The sequence below is a fragment of the Anthonomus grandis genome, chromosome 5, assembly GCF_022605725.1.
Source record: "Anthonomus grandis grandis chromosome 5, icAntGran1.3, whole genome shotgun sequence".
NCBI classification, from domain to species: domain Eukaryota; kingdom Metazoa; phylum Arthropoda; class Insecta; order Coleoptera; family Curculionidae; genus Anthonomus; species Anthonomus grandis.
Genome location: NC_065550.1, coordinates 13,314,217 through 13,337,705, shown reverse-complemented (window position 1 = coordinate 13,337,705; position 23,489 = coordinate 13,314,217). Strand labels below are relative to the sequence as shown.

Genomic DNA, 23,489 nt, shown 5'->3' with positions numbered 1-23,489 from the left:
TAAATTCAGACATTATTTTTATAATTTTTTTAAGGATGTTTTGACATTTGAAATTACCATTTAATCAAAAATTAAAAACTACTAGGCAGTTGGGTATTTTACTTACCGCTAAAGTTGGTGACAACTTTGACAGTAGATTGATGACGTCAAAACCCTTTGAAAAAACCCCCAAAAACGCTTTGGTTATTTGCCTAAAATCGGTAAATGTTCAGCGCCTCTAACGCCTTTCTGTCAAATGTCATCTTACCCGTTGTTGATACGCCATTTTTAATGCCGCTTTTTTCTCGAGTTATTAATTTTGTGGACTATCGAATTGTATCTTGTTCTTAGGACTTGAACCGTAAAAGCCTATTTAACTTCCGAAGGCCCCAAATATTGGTGACAGTTTGATTAATAAATAAGTGGTTTTAGGAAATTGTACAAACATGTCGGATAACGAGGAAATTGAGGCTCCTGGTAAGAAGGAATTAGGAATAAGGAGAACTTAGGAATCAAGATTTTTTTTTTGAACATATCAAGCAGTAGGATTTTATATAAAGAAAATTGGATTGGTTTAATATAAAATTCAGCATTTGTAACTTATATTGCATATTTTTTACTTAAACAACAATTTGTATGAGTGGTACAGTTTTTGCTATACTTGCTAAAGTTAAGTGTTTGATTATGGACCTAAATTAATAAGAATATTTTTCCATGAGAATTAATTTTATTCTTGTACTTCCTATAAACCTGAAAGATCTGAAAATCTATATTAATGAAATATTCTCTAAGATCTTGATAAAGAGATAAACATATACAGGGTGTTTCAAATTCAACCCTCCACATGGGGAAGTTGGAATCTATAGAGATACAAAGATGGTTAAACTGGGGCAAAGTTGGGAATTTTTACTCTTAACAATACACTCTTTAAAGAAATTAAAAATACCGAATAATATATTTTTTTTTCTGGTTCCAATTTTATCTAAGCTTATTTCTTATCAGATCTTATCTTGGAGGTACATGTTCCTCTGAAATTTTGGTGCCATCTGGGGTGCCACAGAGCTCTCACTCAGGCCCTGTTTTGTTTTGCCTCTTTTTGATTGATTTAGTTTGGAAACTTGAAAATTGTCATGTGCTAATGTTTGCTGATGATGTGAAGCTATTTAGGCCTATCACATCCCTTTCCGATGCTGTGCTCCTGCAAAAAGACCTTAATTTGTTCTTTGATTGGTGCCACTTGAATAGAATGGCCCTTAATATCAATAAGTGCCATACTAACTGCCTAACTAGAGAGCAATAAAGTAATCTAAAAGTAAACAAAGACAAATCAGTTGTAGACCGTTGGACAAAACCCAGAATTTTCATTGCCCTACCAGTCACCTGATTGATGTGACTTTTAAAAGACAACCTGGAGTCAATAAATATTCCTAAGTCAGAAACCTCTGTTTTGACACCAATTGCTACATTATTTATTTTATAAAGAAAAGCAATAGGGTTTCTTTGCTTAGAAAAACTAATCTTATGGCACTTATTAATATTAAGGGACATTCTATTCAAGCGGCACCAATCAAAGAACAAATTCAGGTCTTTTTGGAGGAGCACAGCATCGGAAAGGGATGTGATAGGCCTAAATAGCTTCACATCATCAGCAAACATTAGCACACAACAATTTTCAAGTTTCCAAACTAAATCAATCAAAAAGAGGGAAAACAAAACCCTGAGTGAGAGCCCTATGGCACCCCAGATGGCACCAAAATTTCAGAGGAACGTGTACCTCCAAGATTAACAATCTGGGTTTTACCTCTGATGAATCCTGAGATCCACTGAAGAAGAGGCCCCACAATACCTAAAGCCCTAAGGTTCTGCAAGAGTACCCCATGGTTAACCCTATCAAAAGCCTTGGAAAAATCTGTATATATTGAGTCAACCTGAAGTCCCTTCTCCAAGCAGTGGTAGAGGTAGTTGATATACAGCACCAAATTAGCATCAGTAGATGCTAATGTGCCTTTTATAAATCCAAATTGCTCAAGATTAAATAAAGATTTAAAACTCCAGGCAGTCAAGCAGCTTTGGCAACTCAGATTGGTTACACACAGCCTGATAATTGGAAATTGCATTTCTACTACCAGATTTAAAAATTGGGTTTTAGAAAACTTTTCTTCTAGAGTGGGATAAGAACCAGTACCTAGAGATTTGTTAAAAATGAACAGTATTGGTTTTGTAAAAACACAAACACATTTCTTTAGGAAGAATGCCGGAATCCTATCTGGTCCAGCGCAGAGCTTATTCTTAGAGGAAGTAATAACCTCATAAACATCCTGCATTAACAGAGTTAAATTGCTCAGACAAATTGATTTATCAAAATCAAAAGATGTCATTGCCTTGCTCATCTGAATAGACTGATGAAAAGTATTCTGCAAATGTATCCTCAGTATCTGAGTTATTCATACTAATCCTGTTGTTGTATGTCATTCTGGAGGGAAGGCTAAAACCAGTTCTTTTATTTCGAATATATGACCAGAAGTACCTCGGATTGCTAGCGAGATTCATTTCCACCCTATTAATATATTGTTGATAGCACAACTCTCTTAAGTACTCACATTAATGTCTCAAAAATACAAATTCATCATATTCCTGCTGTTGACCACTAATTTTAAACTTTTTGTGAATTTGTTTCTTTCTTATGACCAACCTGCGAAGCTCTGAAGAAAACCAACATGGAAAAGAAGAACTTTTGTACCTCTAGAGGCATAAACCTTTCCATTGAGGAGTAGATCACATTATAGAAAATTGAAACTATGACATCAATAGATGTCTCTCCCAAAAACAATTGATTCCAGTCTATCCCAGCAAGACAATCATTAATTGCTATGTAATCTCCCTTACCAAAATCATAAAAATATTCCTCATATATCATATCATCAGAATTTTCTGCACAACAAAGGTCAAAACTAATTGCTGTATGGTGCAAGCTATTCTCAAAAATCTTGTCTATTGCATGTTCGACACTAATTAAATCAGAGCTACTAAATACAAGATCCAAGGCAACCCCATTGGTATTTAAAACCCCATTTACCTGAAAAAAGTTATAGAAGCTAAAGCAGTTGGCCAGAGAAAGCACAGACTCTCTGTCATTCTGCAGACAACCACCAACCACCAAACCAAGATCATCATTCTCCCATCTAGCATGTGGTAAATTGTAATCACCTGCCAAGACAAACAAACTACTTGAATATCTACATACATGTTCAACGGATTCATAATGGCTTAAATAGGCTTGAAGTGGAGATGGAGATGGTATATAAATGCAACCAACAACAAAGCTTTGATTGTCAATTGTAAAAGTCAAATAGATCTGATAAATTAAGTATAGATCTGATATATAAAAGAATATCTGATATATAAAAAGTAGCAAAAAAACTAGATTCGCCTTTATTTTCACATCCTAGTGATGCCCACTTAACTTGTTTTTATCAAAATGTTCATGGTCTTAACACTAAAACCAAGACTTTTTTTCTTGCCACCATTGCTCAGGATTTTCACACCATATGCATCACTGAGCCATTGTTGAGGCCAGAGATATATAGTGGTGAACTATTTCCAAAGACATGATGTTTACCGGTCGGACCGAAAATTTGAATCCGTTATTGCCACGCGTGGTGGCGGAGTTCTCTGTGGAGTTTCTAAAAACATTGTGTCTGAAAAATTAGTTTGTCTGATTTTTGCAACAGTATTGCGCCGTCTATCGATGTTGTTGGCTGTAAATTTACTATTAGGTTACAGATATTTTACATGATTGTTTTGTACATCCTACCATCCATCACATCTGTAATTTTCGAGCAATTTCTGGATCAGTTTACACTTTCAATATCAAAGCTAAACCATAATGTAATAATATTGGGCGATTTGAACGTGTCTGATTTCTCTATTAACTCACCTACAGGTAATCATGTTAGTCAAAAGTCTATTGCTGTGAATAATTTTGCTAACACTTTTAATCTTGTTCAGTGTAATCACATCCTAAACTATAATAACAGACTATTGGATCTTGTTTTATCTAACTTCACCTGTACTGTTTCGCGTAGTGACGTGCCTTCATGTTTTGTCTTGGAGGATTTGCATCACCCTGCACTGGAAATTGATTTTACTGTCTCAGGCCAACATGTCCATAATTTTCAGCTTAATAAAAACTTATCTCATTCTTTTAATTTTAGAAAGGCCAACTTCCATCTCCTTTATGACTCGATCCTTGAAGCTGACTGATCTACTGTGTATTTATCCTCTAACATTAATGATGCATGTGGAGCCCTATATGATATATTGAATGGCATATTTGCCGCACACATTCCTCTTAAGCAGCAGCGTAAAAGAAGATTTCCAAATTATTATTCTCGAGATTTGATTAAGAACATTTATAGGAAAGAAAAGGCTTCCAAGGACTTTGTTGGAATGTACAATTCTCCATTCTTTCAAAATAAATTCCATTCTCTTAGACGCCTTATCAAACTACAAATACGCAATGAATATAAGTTGTATATATCAAACACCGAAAGGAATATTTCTTTGGACCCATCTAGCTTTTGGAATTTTATTGGTTTTAAGAAGGCTGGCACCAGGATTCCTGGTATGATGAGGCTACCTGATGATACACTGTTTTTGGTGAGGCATTTATACAATCAAATGTCATTAACCATTCGTCGACGTCTGATAATGTGCCCCACTTTGACATTTCCAATGTTGATGCTTCCCAGATTATTTTGGCTAGTAAAGAACTCGAAAATAAGTTAACATCTGGTGTAGACGGTGTACTTGGTTAAAGATTGCATTGGTGTCCTAGCTGATCCGCTGACCGACATTTTCAACTTAATACTGTCCACAGAACAAATTCCTGAAATTTGGAAGACTGCTAAAATAATACCTATTTTAAAAGCTGGGGACTCTGATCAAATCGTGAACTACAGGCCAATCTCATTACTCTGTAACTCCTCAAAAATTTTCGAAATGATCCTGAATCGGTCGCTATTTAGTCACGCAAAAGAACTCATCTTTGTAGACCAGCAGGGATTTTTTAGCGGGCGATCTTGTGTTACTAACTTATCCTGTCTGTCTAGCCACATCTGTGAATCACTTGATGTTAATACTTAAGTCAATGTTATTTATACCGACTTCCAAAAAGCCTTTGATCGGATAGATCACTATATTTTGCTGCATAAATTAACTCAGTATGGTTTTTCAGGGAGATTATTTAATTTATTTCATTCCTACTTGATTAGATTAGGTGGATCTCAATATGTTGAATATGAGGGCTTTAAATTGAAACTTTTTAACGTAACGTCGGGTGTGCCATAGTGTTCGAACCTGGGTCCGCTCCTGTTTAGTTTTCTTATAAATGACTTGATTGAGTCACTCACTTGTCATAGGCTGGCTTTTGCCAATGATTTGAAGCTATATTTAAATGTATATGATTTGGAGGATTGTGTTTTTCTTCAGAACTGTCTAAATACATTGGAGGTATAGTGCACTGTTAACAGGTTAGGCTTGAATGCGGCTAAATGTAGTGTGGTCAGTTACTCTAGATCAAAAACATCCTTAAATTTTAATTACTTTATTAATGATACTATTTTGAGTAGATTAGAGCAAATTACTGATCTTGGTATCATCTTTGACTCTGAATTTACATTCGTTCCACACTTCAACAACATAGTCAAGTCAGCCCTGAGAAGGCTTGGGTTCATAATTAGAAGTTCTCAGAGTTTTACTTTGGAATCTACATTAAGACTGCTTTTCTGTTGCTTTGTGAAATCAAAACTGGAGTTGGCTGCATTATATGGAACCCACTCTATCAGAATCATGTTGGTTTTCTTGAATCTGTTCAGCGTAGATTTGCTAAGTTTTTGGCCTTCAGGCAGGATGGCATATATCCGGTAAGAGGGTTTGATCATTGGCAACTATTGGAACGCTTCAATCTACATCCATTACATCTCAGAAGAATGATCTTCTCTGTAAAATTCATGCATGGGTTACTGAATGGATTCATTGATAGTCCTGTACTTCTTTCTGGTGTATGTTGCATGGTGCCTAGGCTTAATGCTAGACATCCCCTAACATTCTTTCTGCCAAGGCCTCGTACTAACATCAGTAACATCCTGTTGAAATCGCCACTATATACAATATGCGTTATATTTAATCGGATCTGTCACATGTGCGATATAAATTTCTCTCCGGTTCATGTGATTGTCGATATCTTGGTGGATCATTACTCTTGGGATTAAGACCCATGTGTTTAAGTTATAGTTAGTATGTATATTGCAGTTAATTTAATTTAATTTTGTTGAATATGTGATTATCTTATTAAACTTTTATAATTGGGTTTTTATATCATATTAATACTTATTTGTTCTAATTTTTTGGATAACTTTTGAGATTGTGACTTTACTTTTTTTCTGTTCTTTTCATTCTTTTAGGTTTTTTCTCAACACATATTTCGGTAATGAGTTCAGCATTTTCGTGAGACAATTAAAACAGTTTTAAAGTTCTTTATCATGTGTACAAAATTTTCCATAATATTAAAAACTTATTTATTTCATTTGAAGTCCGGAAAACTCGTTCAACCAGGTCTGCCAGAGGTGCAAAGACCCCCAAGAAAAGCTCTGCCAAACCAGCCAGTCGCAAGACCCGTGGAAAAAAAACAACTGTTGCAGAAGTAGAAGTTACTGATGAAGAATTGGATCAAATTAGTGATGCTGATCAGGTTGATAAAATGGTAACATCATATTCTATCATAGTTACCATATTTCTTTATTTTTATATATTTAGGTCACACTTCAAGAAGATACTATACTAGAGGCATCTGATAATGAAGGTAATGTAAATGTCACAAAAAGTCAAGAAGATGAACTTTTGAATAGTGGAGATGAGGCAGAAAAAGAAAAGCAGAATTCAAATGATGCTGAAGACAATCCGCTATCTATAACTAATGAAGTTACCATGGTAGAGGAAGGTAAGAATCCAGTTAAATGTGCTGAAGAAACTGAAATTGAAGAAGAAACAAAGCAAGTTGATGAAGAAGCAACAGTTGAAAGTAGAAGTCCTGAATCTGAATACAAAATGAATTTAGATGATATTGAAACATCCAATGATATTGAAACAAATGAGAATGGTCTGTCTGATATTATTGAGTCTGAAAAAATGGACACTGCTGAGGCAGACAATGCTGAAAACCATGTAGAACTAAAGGAAGATAATTCTTTAGGAAATGAAGGAATTGGAAAGAAGATTGAGGAGGAAATGGATAGTACTGAACAAAGTGTTCCAAATACAGTAAGTCGAGTAATAACAAGTGCTAGGACAATTTCAAAATGATTTACTTTTAGAATGGTGAACCGGAAGCAGAAAACATATCAGATGATGAATTACCAGCCCCTGCCCCTGTAAAAGTTCCTGAAACTGAAGAGGTCTCAGATGAGGAACTTCCAGGACCTAAGAGAGCTGAATTGCCAGCTGATACTGAGGTAGAATTTAAGTTAATAAGTCTATTTACAATTAAGTAAAATATTTACTATTAGATTTAACTATCAAAATTTCAATTTAAGTTAGGATTTTTATTTAATACATTGGTTTTTCTATAATTATATATCTAATTATATAATACCTAATAAAATAGGTAATTATCTACAAATTTGTAATATTGCTAATTTCTTTTTCAAAGGTTGTATCTGAGGATGAATTGCCCAGCTCAAAAAAAGAGGGTGAGGAGGAAGAAACATCTTCACCCAAAAAGGAGAGTTCAAAAAGAAAGTTGAGTGAAAGTGGTTATGATCCAACATCTCCCACTTCAGAAAATGATGCTCCCTGTAAAAAATCCAAGGAAGATAAAGAAGAGAAGGAAAAAGAAGGTAAAAGATATTAGATTTATTGTTAATTCTTTTTTCATAATCAACTTTTCCAGTAGAAGTAGCTAAAGCTAAACCCAAAAAATTGCCTGAATTGGATAAGTACTGGAAAGCTGTTAATGATGACCCAACTGATTTTACGGGATGGACCTATTTGCTACAATATGTTGATCAAGAGGTAAGGATAAGATTTGTGGTGCTGTTTGAAATTTTTTTAAATAACTAATTCTCTTAGAATGATATGGAAGCAGCGAGGGAAGCATATGATGCATTTTTGTCACATTATCCATACTGTTATGGTTACTGGAGAAAATATGCTGATTATGAAAAAAGAAAGGGAAATAAGAAAAAATGTGAAGAGGTAAGTGTTTAATTACTTGAATTTAGATAGTAATTTAATTTTTCTTGAATCATCATACTGTGATTTATTTATTGCAATGGTGCTTATTTGTTTTAATTTTTGGTGGGTTGTTTTGGTGTCTCTTAAGACTGAAGGCTTTAAATCTCTTAGATAAATACTATATCATAATTGAAGTACATTTTTATATCTTGGCACTATTTTATTTAACTTTTAAAGTAGCACAAATCTTCAATACAATTTTGTATATACTGTATTTATTTAAATTAGTAAGTATCTTAGATTTAAGTTTTAATAAGTAATGAATTACAGCCTTGTGACAAGTATTTTCATTATTTTTTTCAATTTGTCATATAATTAGTTTCATTTAGGCTTTATAAGTGCTCTTATTCTGGTTTATCATGGTGAAACTGTAGCTTATGTACAAATATGCATAATTATGTAAAAGTTGTGCTACTTTAACATACATTGGTTAATATTGATCCCTAATTTCACTTTTGAAAGGAATATTAAATTTTAAGTGTTTAATGTATTAGATTCATATTATTTTTGGCACTAGAATAGTATATTTCTAGAAGCTGTATGGTATGTATATTAATCTTACATTCAGAATCATTTTACCGATTCTCATTAATTATTAGCATTTTCATTCATGTGATTTTTGAAGTTTTTATTTTTTTATATGCACTGCTTTAGGTCCTCAGTAATAAAGCAGGGGCCTGCTTTAATACTAACATTATTCGTCTAAAAGTTAAACCAAGTGGTCCACCATTGTGCTGCAAACAATTTTTTTTTACAAGAAAATCTATGTTTATAATTATACGCCGATTTTAAAATGTCTTATAAAAATGGACTTTAAAGTTTTATATGCAGGTTTATGAAAATTAGTATGTTTCTCAGAAGCAATTTGCTTTGTTCTACTAAAGATACTTTCTGATTCAACCAAAGAAGCTAATGTAATAAAAATAATTAATTAGAACAGTTTTAAAAAGACAAAAATAAATAAATTGAAACAAAAGAGTTTTATATCCAGCTTTCATCACAAGAGGGACTGTTAAAAAACGTAGAAAACTTCTAAGCAGAACTTATAGTTTATGCAAAGTCATTTGGAATACCAGCAATTTATTTTTTATGTGAATCCATCATTACCAATAATTAAAATATGCTGGCAAATAGTTGATTTATAAAGCAAACATCTTCCAAGAAATTTACTGTTATTCCAAATAACTTTGTTTTGAGTATACATTTATTTATTTTTCAAACCTATTAAAACTCAATATACTAACGAAAAACTGGATGACTGGCATAATGTTGAAAGTGGTACAGAGTAAATACATGGTAAAACTGTTCTTGAAGCTCTTGTCAATATTATAAAAAATTATCAGCTTCTAAAAAATAAACCTTTCCTAAAATGCTAAATCTAGTAAAGAACATATTTGAAGTGTTCTTTCCAGAATATATCTTTCATACCAGAAAAGATTATGTTAAACGCATATTAACAGATTATATTATCACATATTACCACACTTTCTGGGTCACATCAGTGGTTTCATGCTCATTAAGGAGTTGTATGTTCCAAACTTTAATTATTAAACAATTAGTAACTAACATAGGGTCCTGAAACCCTTAAAGTGGTTTCATCAAATTATATTGGTTTTAATAGAATGTTTTTTTCAAAATCTGGACGCCACTTGTTGATTAAGTTTTAAAGGGTTTTCTGGTATTTTAAATATATTTTTTTTATATTAGAAAAAGAAAAAGGATTATTTATGACAATGGGGTTTGATGAAATCCATCGGTTTAGAGAGTGTGATTAAATACTGCTTTGAACAACTATTGGCAAAGCATGGAACTTTTAATCATATTACCGACATTAGTATATATTAAATTTTCAAAAGTTTTGTATCCTAAAGTTTCAAAAATTTGGGAGATAAAATATTTTACTTGAAGTAATTGCAATTAATTCTACTGCTTTCAAAATTTCTTTTAGTACTTTGCATAGATCTTTTTCATAGGGGTCTACTGTATAGCGTATTTGCTGGGGATAACCTTTCTGGGGATTTGAAAGATCGACAAATGATATTGTTGTGAGACATAATTCTCTTTTTCTTTGATAATTGGTATCATACTATCAAGCATTTTAAAAAATGGATTGATTGATTTTGCAGAGCTTCAAGTTGGAGCACTAATAACTTCGGTATCGCTGTTATTTTATGCTTAAGATAAAATCTACTGTTTAATGTTTTGGTTGGTCATTTACTACATATACAATATGACACAAATAGAATAAGACAAGTCGGGAGAAAGAAACTGATAATCTTAACTAACTTATTTACAACAGCAGAAATATTTTTTAAAAAACCTTAAATAATAATTTAAATATATACATTCCGGGCATTGTTAAAATATTATATTTTTTAAATGTTACGGCAGCTCTCATTATATTTCAAACTACAAATCAGCCTCATAAATCTTTTTTGGAATACAAATAGCCTTTGTGCCTCAGACCTATTACGCCATACAGCAACATGGGGTAGAGCTCAAGAGGCGGTATATTATTCTATCGTACACATTCAACAGACCTTCATTCATTCCCATATCTAGTCAAATGACAAAGAAAAGATATGTTGGTCTATTATGCATCCCAAAAATGTAACTGACAATTTGCAGACAATTGAAACAGTATCTAACAAACATCCAGCACATTCCTTGAAAAATTGATGCATTTAGTTTTAGAAAGGTGATTTCCTCACACTAATCCTTAATCCCGCATATTCCCATTTATGGGTGAATTTATTCACCCATAAATTCCTGTTTCCTGGATAACTTTTTTATTTTACAACATTTTTTAATGCGGTTTTCACTAATGAAATGTACATATTTTTTTAAAGAGTTGATAGGTGCTAGTTTTTTTAATTTCTAAAATTTTGATTTTTAATTTAAAATCCAAAAAGATAAATAAAAAAATCTTTCCATACGTCTCTAGATACATCGATTTTAGAAATATTATATTAAAAAACCCTTTCAAAAAAATTAATAATAAACCTTTGAGAATAGAAATACAAAATTCAGGCATTTTTCTTACGATGTCATGAACCGCCGATAAGTTTAGTATCATTTGGCAACAACGCACGGCCGGGCTAGTGTGAATCAAATCAAGAAACGCGCGACATCCCGATCTGCGCAAACAGCAGTATCGGCTACTGGTCAACACCAATTCAATATTATATAAAATTGAAATGTTGAGTTTTGAATGTTTATATTGAGAGTAATTGATTGGGAGTTCACTTAAAAGTATTTTATTGCGAAGGTGTACCAATTTTGTGCGCATTGTTCTTTGTACTATTGAGTTTTTTACGTTGAATTTTGTTATGATTAATTTATTTTTGTTTTATTATCTTTATTTAGAATTTAATTCTTAGGCTGTACATTATAAATTAATTTGTGATATTATTGCAGTGTTGGTAATTAAAGTACATTACAATTATAATTTATTTTTTGTATTTTGATTATTAACTAACTGTGTCATATTTGGAAATAAGGCATTTTTTTTTAATCTATAGGATTGCTTTTACTCTTTTTTGACCAGGGTCACTCACATGTCTCTAATTTATTATTTATATCTTATTACTAAAAACAGTTTTAGGTAGTGAGACAAAATTATAAACATTTTTATATTTCATTCCTTCTCTCCCTAAATTTGTAATATATAGGAGGGTATACTAATACCAAATATATACTAAAATGTTATTTTCTTTACTGAATCAAACGTCGTGAAATACCAAAATACGCGTGCGACTTGTATGTAAGGAAACGCAAAAAAGTCCAACCGCTTGCAAACTAAAAAATACACGAATCGGTTCCTCCCGACGAATGAACTCTGGTGACATTGACCCGTCTGGTGTGAGCCGAACAGCGTTCTGCTTCGCTTTAGAGATGCGTTGTTGCCAAATGCGCACCTTCCTGATAAAGCGCGTTAAATCCATTTCAGGCAAAGTCACGTGCTGATGATTGCTCTTAAACTTCTTAATAATAGAGCACGCCTTAAATTCAGTTTTCCCCATACTTTCTATGAGTCATTAAAATTACTAATATCGTCACTTGTTGTATTTACTCTTGTACAATACGCATATATCTTAGGTTTTTTTCCTTTTTCTGTAACATTTTTCGATCTCTGATTTATATATATCATTCTTTTTACTCTACTAATATCTATGAAGAAAGAAAATATCTATATTTTATTGTTCTTGTTTCAAATATAATTTAAAACATGTATACATACTACTTATGTGTATTAAAAACAACTTTGTCTACTTTTCCGCCATTCAGTTAAAACTTGTAATACTGCCAGGAGTTATGCATGTACGAGTCCAAACAAAATACAAAAAGATTCCATTTCCACCATTTATGGATGAATTCAATGAATGAACACCAATTTTGTAGTTGTGGATGTTTTTATCTATTCAGTCCATTCCACCCATATATATATTATATTATATTATCATCGGACTCAATTTAGTTTTGATGGCAATTAAGCAATCAAAAACATAAATATTGATTGATTGTCATCGAAACTAAGTATTGCTGTACTGCTTCGCACCATGCCGAAATATGTTTACCAATACACAGTTTTTCGTTAAAATAAAAGCATACACCACCTGGAAACTTGTAAATGTCAAGAAAATTATAAAATAGCAAAAAAACATTATTACACTAAAATTATGATTGCCTCTTTGTCTGACATACCATCCAAATATTTTTAATACATAATTACATAAGTCAAAAAATGATTCTAATTACGCAGCAGCATCTGGAAATATGTTGACATTTGTATCGGGTTCTTTGGCGGAAACAAATTGTGGGAAGGAGTGATCCATTTCAATTTTTTTTTCTAAATTTGGATCAATTATTTTACCTTCAGTTATTAATCCAGCTAAACGTATATTTTCGATATCATCGTTTGTATTATCATCAGATAGTTCAGGACAATTGTTAAGAACAGTAAAATTAGTTGAGGTTCCTGGTTGCGAATCAATTGCGAATACTTCTTCAATATTTTTATCCTGATATCATCTTCAATAGACTACTCCATCTATATTTTTTATTTTAGCACAAGCTTCTCATTTTTAGCATCCACTTAGCTGAAGCAATTTCATCATCATCAGAGTTCTTTTCAGAATACATTACCTCATTTGGAGGTGTGATAAACACATCTGCAGCCCAAAACTGCTCATTTTCGACTAAATCAATTAGATCTTGTATAGTGTAATACCTAAAATAAAAATAATATCTGATGCACAATTGTTCCTTTGCAATTGATGCAATGAAAAAATTTCATTTGTTCCCAGTGTTCCAATATGAACACAGTGGCAAACTAAAATGATCAAATCATTAAGTTTAAGAGGCCAGTGTGACATGGGACATGATGGAGCCATCCATTTGCCTGAAATGTTTGTTCTGACATGAAGCCTTCTTCTGACCTTTTCAAGAATATCTTTATAAAAAAATTGGTTGGCAGTTTATCCTGGAGGATTAGATTCTTAGTGCATGATTCACCTTTTGTCAAGAAAAAAAAATTTACATTCTGGCTTTCTTTGGTTGAGGAGAGCTGAAAGCGTGTCACTTCTCACTTTGCCTCTTGGTCTCTGGATTGTAAAAAAATTCACCTGTAATCACGCGGCTAAAGAAATCTTGCTCGTTGGCGATTCCGTCATTTAGATCAATAATTCGTTTTTTCATTGTTTTTCTGCTAAATTGTGAAGTTTTTTAGCACAGACCTTTGGCATTTGTTCAAATTTAAGTATTCGCTTAACATTCTTAATGTTAGATGGTATCCTAATTTCACCACACGTTTGAAAGGTCTTCTTTTACACATTTGATATTTTCGAGGTTAAAGACCTCTATAAATGTTGTTTATCTTCAACATTTTCTCTACCTTCCAAAAATTATTTGTGCCAGCGAAAACCTTAAGCTCGGGATGAAGAATATTTCCAATAGGCTTGTTTTAACTTTTTAGACGTTACGCTTGCCACTTCTTCGAACTTAACACAATATTTAATAGAATAACGCTGCTTCAAATTTCCGCTTTTCTATTTTGCGTAATGCGCACCAGTGCACTAATAGCAGCCGAAAAAGTCATATTTATCGAAAGGCCTTAAAGTCGTACCATGTGATATAAAGGTACAAATTCACGTGCTGTATCAAGTGCGCGACAGTATCGCAGCGTTGCCAGTCACGTTCATTTTTTGTCATACCTCACATATCCAAATTAATTTTTGTTAGCGTCATAACACGGTATGCATCAAAAAACTGAATAAAAAGCAAAAAATTGAAAACGAGAACTAAGAAATCATGGTAACGATTATTTTCTTTTAACTACCAAACCGTTTTTTCTTAAACCATATCAAGTTTTTAAAGTGGGTAGAGCTAAACCAAAATTATAAATACATGCTTTTATAAATAGACCCTAATTTTCTCTTTTTCCCCTAATTTGATAATTTATAGCAAAAAGTATTAAACCAAAAAGGTGTAGTGAAATTATGAAAGTAATTTTTATGGTGGTAATTTAAAAAAATAATGCATTATTCTCTTGACCATAGCAATTACGTCCCCTAACAGAAGTACACTATTTTTGCCATTTTTATCAACCTATTTTTTCCTCCCAAGGCTTATCAATAATTTATTGCTAGATATGGTACATCGCCACCCTTTATCAAACACCCTGTATATGTTCTTGGAACCCTAATGTTGTATCATTAAGTAATATAACTCTAAATAGTGGTACATTATTTAGGGTGATATCTATTACAGAGCACTTAAAAGATAAAATATTATTTTTGGCAATGTTAAATACTACCATGTTACTGTTGCACCACTTATTGGTTGTCCTGATGTCATGATCAGTGGTGAAGTCTTGACATATCAATAGTGAATAATGTACCAAATCCGTTAATGCTGAGGAAAGCTAGGTCAGTTACGTAAGTAAGAAACAAAAGTAGCCCAAGCAAAGTAGCCAAGCAAGAGCCTTGGCAAACCCAAGTTCTTTGCTCTAAGCTGTTGATACTTCATTTAGGCCCTTGAATGCTGTTTCCGGTTAGCCAAATACGACTACAGCTGTCTTTAAATACTACACACTAAAACCACAATGTCAAAGTTTGCACATTAGTTCACAATCCACAATCAAATGCTTCAATCAAAAGAAAAAAAGCACAAAACTGTAGCCAACCCCCTCCTTAAGAAAGATATAATTAAAAAAAAAGTAAATTTGAAATACTAAATAACCTTGTTACTTGAGGTATTCCAAAGACAGTAATATTTAGAGTATTCAGTAAAAAACAGTTGTATCTAAAAAAAAATCTTTAGTTTTTTATAAAGATATCACAATTATCATCAATCTGGTGATAAAAAGGCATTTATGAATAACTTTTTAATAAAGAATTGAACATTAAAGTTTTTAGCTTGTGTCTTAGAAGTGTTTTTAACTTCTTGTGGTTTGTGATTTCTCCTGCTCTACATGGAATAAATTAAGTTCGGTTTAGTATTTTGTTTTAATTTGATATTTAGGCTTGTTAATTGTATAAGTTGTAATATAATAATTTCTTATGATAATCTGTTGTGATATATTGACTTTGTAAATTTTTCATGTATTATATAAAAATCTGGGGATCAATATTTCACATTTTTAATGATTTTATGAATTCCTTAATGAGTACATTGTTAATGGTTTTAGTGACAGGATTTGATTCTTCTAATTCTTCTAATTTTATTACCTACCATAAAATGCTTAATATATGGCCCTAATAGCACAAAACAAACCTACCAAAAAAACGACTTCTACCACTTTCTGTAACAAACTGATTTTTTTGGTACCCCACAGCTCAGCAAGGCCCTCTGCCTAACTACACTCTCATACTGCTGTCAAAATATGTTATTATTGTATTATAGTATTTCATATTTTGTATCATATATTTTGTAAACTGAAATTTTTTATACTGTGGTGTATTAGCATATTACATAGGTTAAGACATGATTTATTTGAATGTAAATAAGGTTTAAGCTGGAGGTTGTTAATACGTTGACGTCGCACCAGAGGCTAGAGAAAAACCCAGGATTTCCAGGAATGACGTGCCAGCGAATTTGGGCAAAATTATGTCAAAAATGTAAGGCTTTTAAAGATAAGAACATGATTTTATATGTATACATTTTAGGATTAATTTACTGTCAGTTATGTATTATATTATATTTTATTAATGTTTTTTAAAAATTTAATCGGGAGATATTCACAGGTGGCGAAGCCCTGAGATATTGGCAAAATACATTGAAAAAGATAACTTTATTTTTATTCCTATGTATCTTTTTGTTAAAGTTTGCAGCCAAAGCTTGTATTAACTCCTTAAATTATTTTTTTTGAGGCATAAAATGTTGGTTTTTGCAATAAAACTTTATATAATATTGTAGTTCTAAGAAAGTTGTTTGTTCATATTTATTCAGCAAATAAAATTTTGTGTGATGAAAATTATATAGTTCGGTATTTATCGTCGTGACCCGAAAGCCGCCAAAAGGAGTACCACGGAGTTACCTGTAAAGACATTGGGATGTATGGATATATTGCGTGTTTAAGCTACCAACTTATAGAATAATTTGATGTTGGAGTTATCATGAAATCTTGTTCTAAAACAAAGTGTTAGCAGCTAAGTTTATACAGGCAAAATAAAATGGCATTGCAATATATTTCATTGTGTAAACTTAGCAGAAAAACGTTATATATAACATGTCCAATACATTAAGAAAAGTTGTAAGCTAAAGTGAACATTTTTATGTCCTCCGATTTTCTAGATTTAAAAATATGGGTGGCTATAAACTAAAACTATCAATTTAATTTATTTTACTAAAAAAAATATTCTTACATAATTTGCCAGTATCTCAGCGCTACCTGTTCTTTGTAATTATACCGAAACTAATCCCTGCTTTGGGGTTTCTTTTTTTCTATAGGTATTTGAACGAGGTCTCAAAGCCATTCCACTCTCGGTCGATTTGTGGATTCATTATTTGACTTATGTTAAGAGTTCAAGAGGAGAGGATGAAGATTTTGTACGGTAAGTTTGAATATAGGAAAATAGTCGATCTGTATTAACTTAACTAATTTTACAATACTTCTAATATTACAAGTCTGTTCCGTTATCATTGGATGAACTCGTAAATTTAAATTTGATAACTTTGAATCTCTGATTTCTTTATTTATTATAAATTCCTCAGTATAAACCACATACGAGGTTAGTTTTCGACGTTAACGTGAAGATAGCAGCACTGGTCAATAAAAGCTAGTAAATATAGTTGCCTAACTTTTGAGTTGTACTTATCACTAAAATTCAATGTCTAAAATATCTGACGCGCAATCAAGATTTAGATATGAGAACGGTTTCCGCGTGTTGAGCGCAGCGTTTTCCAAAGACACAAGAATGCATTCAAGAGTGGACCACGAAAGGAGAATCGGCTTCAAAAAAAGTTGAGACTGTTTTGGTCGGAAAAGTGATAGCGACAGTTTTTCCTCGTTACTCACTAGATCCAGCCCCAACGACTTCTTTTTGTTCCCTTATCTAAAAATTCGATACGAAATACAGTGATTTTTTCCAAATGAGGAGGCACCTGATCATAAGCCACTAACAATTATTTTGCAGAGTAAGATGTCGCGTACTATTTGAACGGGTTAGAGAGATGGGAGAATTGTATACATATAAGGAGACTATGTAAAAAAAGACGAATTTTTGTTTTCAGAGTACCGTCGTATATTTGAATATAGTTCTCAAACTGAAGAAAAAGTCATATAGAAATTGCAGATTTACTTTAGTTTTGATGATATAAAAGACTTTGACTATAGGTTTATATAAATCAGAATTTAAAAACAGCAACTCACAAAATGTGAAGGTTGAAATAATTTCGGATGTTATAAAGCTTGAAGCAGTTCAAAGTGCGAAAAAGCGCCTTGAGAATCCATGATCATTTATTTATTTATTTAGAAAATAGCCGAACAGTAAATAATTAAATTGCTCCGCCTATCAGAAATTCTTGGGGCATTAAAATTTATTTGGGTCAACAAAGTGTGTCACTGTATGTCCCTCACATACAGTGACACCATCTAACAACTTATACAAAAACGAGATTGAGCGTAATTGTTTGCGCTTAAGTAGACTTTGAAAATGAAATCTTTGTAGTAGTTCTTAACTGTCGGATGCTCTTGGGGGATAAATTAGGTCCTCTTTTAATATTTCAGTCTGCGCAATATTCAGTTCATTTACATATCTCTGATATATAGGTGACCAAATAACAGAGTTAAACTCTAGTGTACTCTAATCAAAGAGTTAAACAGAGCTGTAGGGTCATAAGAAGTCTGCAAATAATTGAAAATGGACAACTAGAAAATCAGCGATGTCATTTATAATTCTTTTAAAATATCAGACGCTCAGGTGGCACAGAATAAAATTAACGCCGACTTACATCAGATTGCTTTGTTTGCTGAAAACCATAACCTCAAATTAAATGCTTCAAAGTCATGTGCAATGTTTTTTTCACAAAATAAAAGTCATCTTCTAGATTGCATGGAAAATTTTAAAATTAATTTTAATGGAACAGATACCAACCGTTGCGGAAAAACGTAATCTAGGGGTTATATTCGATTCAAATCTCAGCTTTGCCTCCCACATTAAGAACAAAATTAAAATTGCTTACGGTCGTTTAAAAAACTTATATCAATACAAAAATCAGTTACCATCAAACACCAAATATTTGCTTTGCAATTCGCTTGTACTGTCTTTGGTGGATTATGCGGACATTGTGTATGGCGACTCACTAACCGTATCTCTGTCAAGGACGGTGCAAAAACTGCAAAATAGTTGTATGCGTTTTTCCTTTAATATATCGTATAGAGACCACATTACTCCTTATCTAAATTCACATTTTATATTAAATATATATATATTTAATATAAAACATTAACATTTTATATTAAATGTATAATTTAATTTACAAAATAATTAAATCAGGTCAGCCGCCATATTTAAGAGACTTATTTTTTCACCATGATTATATACACAATGTAAGAAATCCAAACTTAATTAGAATTCCATTTCATCGAAGATCAGGTTTTAAAAAATCATTCCAGTATGTAGGCATTCATATGTGGAACAAGTTACCGGATTACATTAAAAATAGTTCACCAAAGAAATTTATTGCATATGTTAAAGAAATTCTTCTTGATTCTCAACTAACATAGGCATTTTAACAAATTCACGCCATCAAATTTTTATTAAAAATATAATTTAATTATTTTTATTTAATTGCAACCATATTATTTTTGAATTCTTACTTTTTAAATCAACACTGGTCTTGTTGATCTTGCAGGCATAAAAATAAAATTTTAAATGGTTCATTTTGGAATATCTATTCATTTTTGCGTCGTGTTGCCCTGGTTTTCCAGCCTCGGCTCGTGTTTTTTGCCGCCCTTCCTCCTCTCTGTCTATTGCACAGATGGTACCTATATTAATGTCATTGATATAGTAAATTATTACACTATATTTTTTTTTTTGTTTTTATATGTTTTTAGGGTTTAATGACTTATTTTCTTAATAATTATAATTGGGAAAGTCTTTATTCTTCTTTTAGTTGTAATTAGGTTAGTATGTTTTAACGGTCTGAGCAGCACATGCGCGCTAGCTCGTGTATGTGTTATCGGTTGTTTTTATAATCGCAGTTCAGTCCGCATTACTCTTAGCATTGTGTAAATTCTTGTAATAAAAAAATGTAATTTTCTATGTACAATGTTTAAGTGGTAATAAAAGTCTTTTGAATTTGAATTTGAATTTGAATTTATAAGACCAAGAATAGCAGGGGCTAAGATTGCTGCCCTGTGGCACACCTAATGTTGCTACAAATTGTGCGACTAAAGTATCAACGGCCAAGCAAATAAGATCTTTAAAAAAATGAGAAAGTTTTTTGATATGCGAAAAGCCTTAAGTTCTTTAATTAGTATATTATCGTTAATCTTACCGCAGACCTTAGAGAGGTCGGTAAACGCCCGAAGAAATTGCGCAAAACAAGCCAGGTTAGTTGCCGTCGACCGATCCCGCAGAAAGCCGTGCTTATTTAACGTAAGCAGATATTCAATCCTTGTGATTAGATAGTCATACAAAAGCATCTCAAAAATGTTCGAAAACGCATATCAGAGGCCTATAATTTTGAATAACTGCCTTAATCCCCTTTTTAAAAATACTGGTCAAAATACTTAATGACAATTAATAAAAAATGTGGGTATGCACATTTTTGGTTTTAGTGACCCTAATGACTTGTTCCTTACAAAATATCGAGAGAGAGAGGTACTATTGTTTTCCGTCCGCAAATTAAAATTTAACTAATTATCTTCCGAACTAGGAGTATATATACTCCTAAATTATTCCCCAAATGCTGTCACAATCTCCATTGGTGTATTTGCCGACCTGTTCCCACATGACATGCAGCCTGATATTGTAATATACCAAAAAATAGGCAGGTCTATATAATATCAACAAAATTATTGTACAATCTGTGATAATGATATAGTCTGTGATAACGTGAAGTAATGATACGAAAAAAAAAACATTTACGTATTTTCTTCACAAGCCACAAGGTTAAGATTTCTAATCCAAATTTTCTTTTCTAATTTTTATGAGTTCTAGTAAAAAAATATCTCTTATTAATAGGATAGTAAATTTATTTTAACGAGGTTTAAAGTTAATTTGTTTAATTATATTTTGTCTTATTGGTGAGAATATATAAAATCTCTTCCTAATTGTGTTCGTAATGTATTTTTTGCAGTAAGATTTATGAAATAATACACGCTTTTTTTATAATTGAACTTTTTCTTTAAAAATTTTTTCCATCTTCAGGTCCCAATTTGAACGGGCCTTGGCAGCCTGCGGCCTCGAATTCCGTTCCGACCGTCTTTGGGACTCCTATATTAAGTGGGAAACCGAGGGTAAACGTCTTCAAAAAGTGACAGCTCTTTTTGATAGACTGCTCGCCACTCCAACTCAAGGTTATACTACGCACTTCGACAATTTCCAAGAGCACGTGTCCTCCAATCCGCCCAATAAAGTTCTGGATGTGGACGAATTTATGGCTCTGCGGAAAGAAGTTCGAAGTTTGTTAAAGAGCGAGGAGAAAGCGGCAGAAAACGCTGAGCTGCCGCCTGGAGATGAAGACTCAAAGCTTTATACGTGAGTACTTTAGGTATTTTAAAGTAATTGCGTATGCCATTATGATGGTTTTGTATTTTCCAGCACTGAAGAAGAGTCCAAGAGTATTAGAGAACGAATAGTTTCAATTAGAAGGAAGGTACATAAGAATACTGTAAATGCAGTGACTGCTAGATGGAATTATGAAGAAGGGGTAAATACATGTTTCTTGTTTTAATAATATATACGTATTTAGTCATCCCTAGCTATTAATAAACAATATATTATAGTATATCTTAAATATTTTTGTTCAATTACCTTTAACTGAGTGTAATGTACTGAAGCCAATAACAAATTTATAATACATTCTAATATTAATTAAGAAAATATTGTCGAAAGATAAGTTGATTGTAAATTTCAACCGATCACTTTTGCGAAGACACTATAGTATTCTGGATACGGGTGCTAATCATTAAATAAATTATCTATCTTTACGAACAAGACCCAAGGAAAAAGTACACAATTTAAAAATACAGTCTCATATCCGTTTTAAAATATCGCATTTATAGTTCAGCTTTAGTCTTAGATCTAGTGGTAGATAATTGCACAATTTAGGTCCTAAACAATGGATAGGCCTTTATTAATTTTTGGATTTTGTAGCAGTACTATTATACAGTAACACAGTATTAAATTATAGTTATATGCTAAAATGACATTTCATTAGCATCAATTTCGCAATGGCTATAGAGTGAATTAAGTCAGCAGCTGACTTTTCCTAGGTACTAATAGCACTTTTTAAAAAGCAGTACATTTAAAAATAGATGTTCACGAGCCTATACAAGCGAGAGCTAACAATATTTTGATAATCTCTAAAACTGAAGGCACTCGTTTAATATTTAATTGTCTTATATTTAATAAATTAATTAAAATATATTAATGATGAAATACAGTTCTATCTTGCGTATCTGAAAAATTTCGTAGGAAATTTTTGAAGACGCCTTTGCAGTGGCCATCTGAATTCAACCTTAAATTTTTTTTACAATTACATTAGTTTATAAAAATTTAACAGATTTTCTTTCTTAGATAAAACGACCCTACTTCCATGTAAAACCGTTGGAAAGATGTCAGCTTAAAAACTGGCAAGATTATTTGGATTATGAAATTGAGCAGGGTGATCGAACAAGGATAATAGTGCTGTTTGAACGATGCCTTATAGCATGTGCTTTATACGAAGAATTTTGGCTTAAGGTAAGCTAACAAAATAAATAGTAAAATGTTGCCTAATATTTACTCTCATTCTAGTTTGTAAACTATTTGGAAGGTCTGAAAGATCCCGAGTATCAGGCTAAAATAAGAGATGTGTATGAACGAGCTTGCACGATTCATCATTTGAAAAAACCAAATTTGCATTTACAATGGGCCGCGTTCGAGGAAATGTCGGATAACATTAATCGAGCAGCGGAAATACTAGTCAATTTGGAAAAACAAGTTCCAAATGTGTTGCAAGTTGCTTACAGAAGGTAAGAGTTCTGCAGTGCTTGTATTCGACTAAGATATTATTATTTTAATTTTGTAGAATAAATTTGGAAAGGCGGCGAGGAGATTTTGAAAAGAGCACCCAGCTATTTGAACATTACATAAACAATTCTAAAAATAAGATGATTTCTAGTAATATTGCTATCAAATATTCTAGGTTTACTTTTAAGATCATGAAGAACTATGAAAAGGCTCACGAGGTAAGTGATATGGCGTAATAATAATAAAGCTGTTACGATGGGTACATATAAAGAAATTATATAAAGGTATTTCTCTAGATACTAAAATCAGCTATAGCCAAGGATCCAAATCCAAGGTTGTACTTACAACTTATAGATCTTATTCTGCAAAAGGATGAGTTCAATGAGGATGAAATAGTCTCTGTTTTTGATGAGATTTTAGCGAGAGAAGGCGGCGAACCTGATCAAAAGGTAGGATTTTTCCTTATTTTATGTTTTAATGATTTTATTTGTTTCTCAATAAATAGGAATCTCCATTGAAAATGTCACAAAATCTGTG

General features: G+C 32.2%; 1 protein-coding gene across 4 annotated transcripts in view; it reads left to right on the top strand.

The window, feature by feature from the left end:
* The first annotated feature begins 233 nt into the window (after positions 1-233).
* LOC126736077 (pre-mRNA-processing factor 39) overlaps positions 234-23,489 on the top strand; it is a 37,992-nt gene continuing 14,736 nt past the window's right edge. For 2 of the 4 annotated variants that reach the window (XM_050440284.1, XM_050440286.1), the window contains exons 1-14: positions 235-456; positions 6,573-6,742; positions 6,796-7,299; positions 7,353-7,490; positions 7,688-7,874; positions 7,931-8,049; positions 8,107-8,232; positions 17,221-17,324; positions 21,147-21,476; positions 21,540-21,648; positions 22,518-22,682; positions 22,737-22,954; positions 23,011-23,170; positions 23,249-23,401. In XM_050440284.1, the coding sequence (XP_050296241.1) occupies positions 426-456; positions 6,573-6,742; positions 6,796-7,299; positions 7,353-7,490; positions 7,688-7,874; positions 7,931-8,049; positions 8,107-8,232; positions 17,221-17,324; positions 21,147-21,476; positions 21,540-21,648; positions 22,518-22,682; positions 22,737-22,954; positions 23,011-23,170; positions 23,249-23,401 (2,514 nt within the window). In that variant the 5' untranslated portion in view covers positions 235-425. Of the gene's footprint in view, positions 457-6,572; positions 6,743-6,795; positions 7,300-7,352; positions 7,491-7,687; positions 7,875-7,927; positions 8,050-8,106; positions 8,233-17,220; positions 17,325-21,146; positions 21,477-21,539; positions 21,649-22,517; positions 22,683-22,736; positions 22,955-23,010; positions 23,171-23,248; positions 23,402-23,489 lie in introns of all 4 variants that reach the window. The other 2 variants (XM_050440285.1, XM_050440283.1) reach the window with 2 other exon arrangements.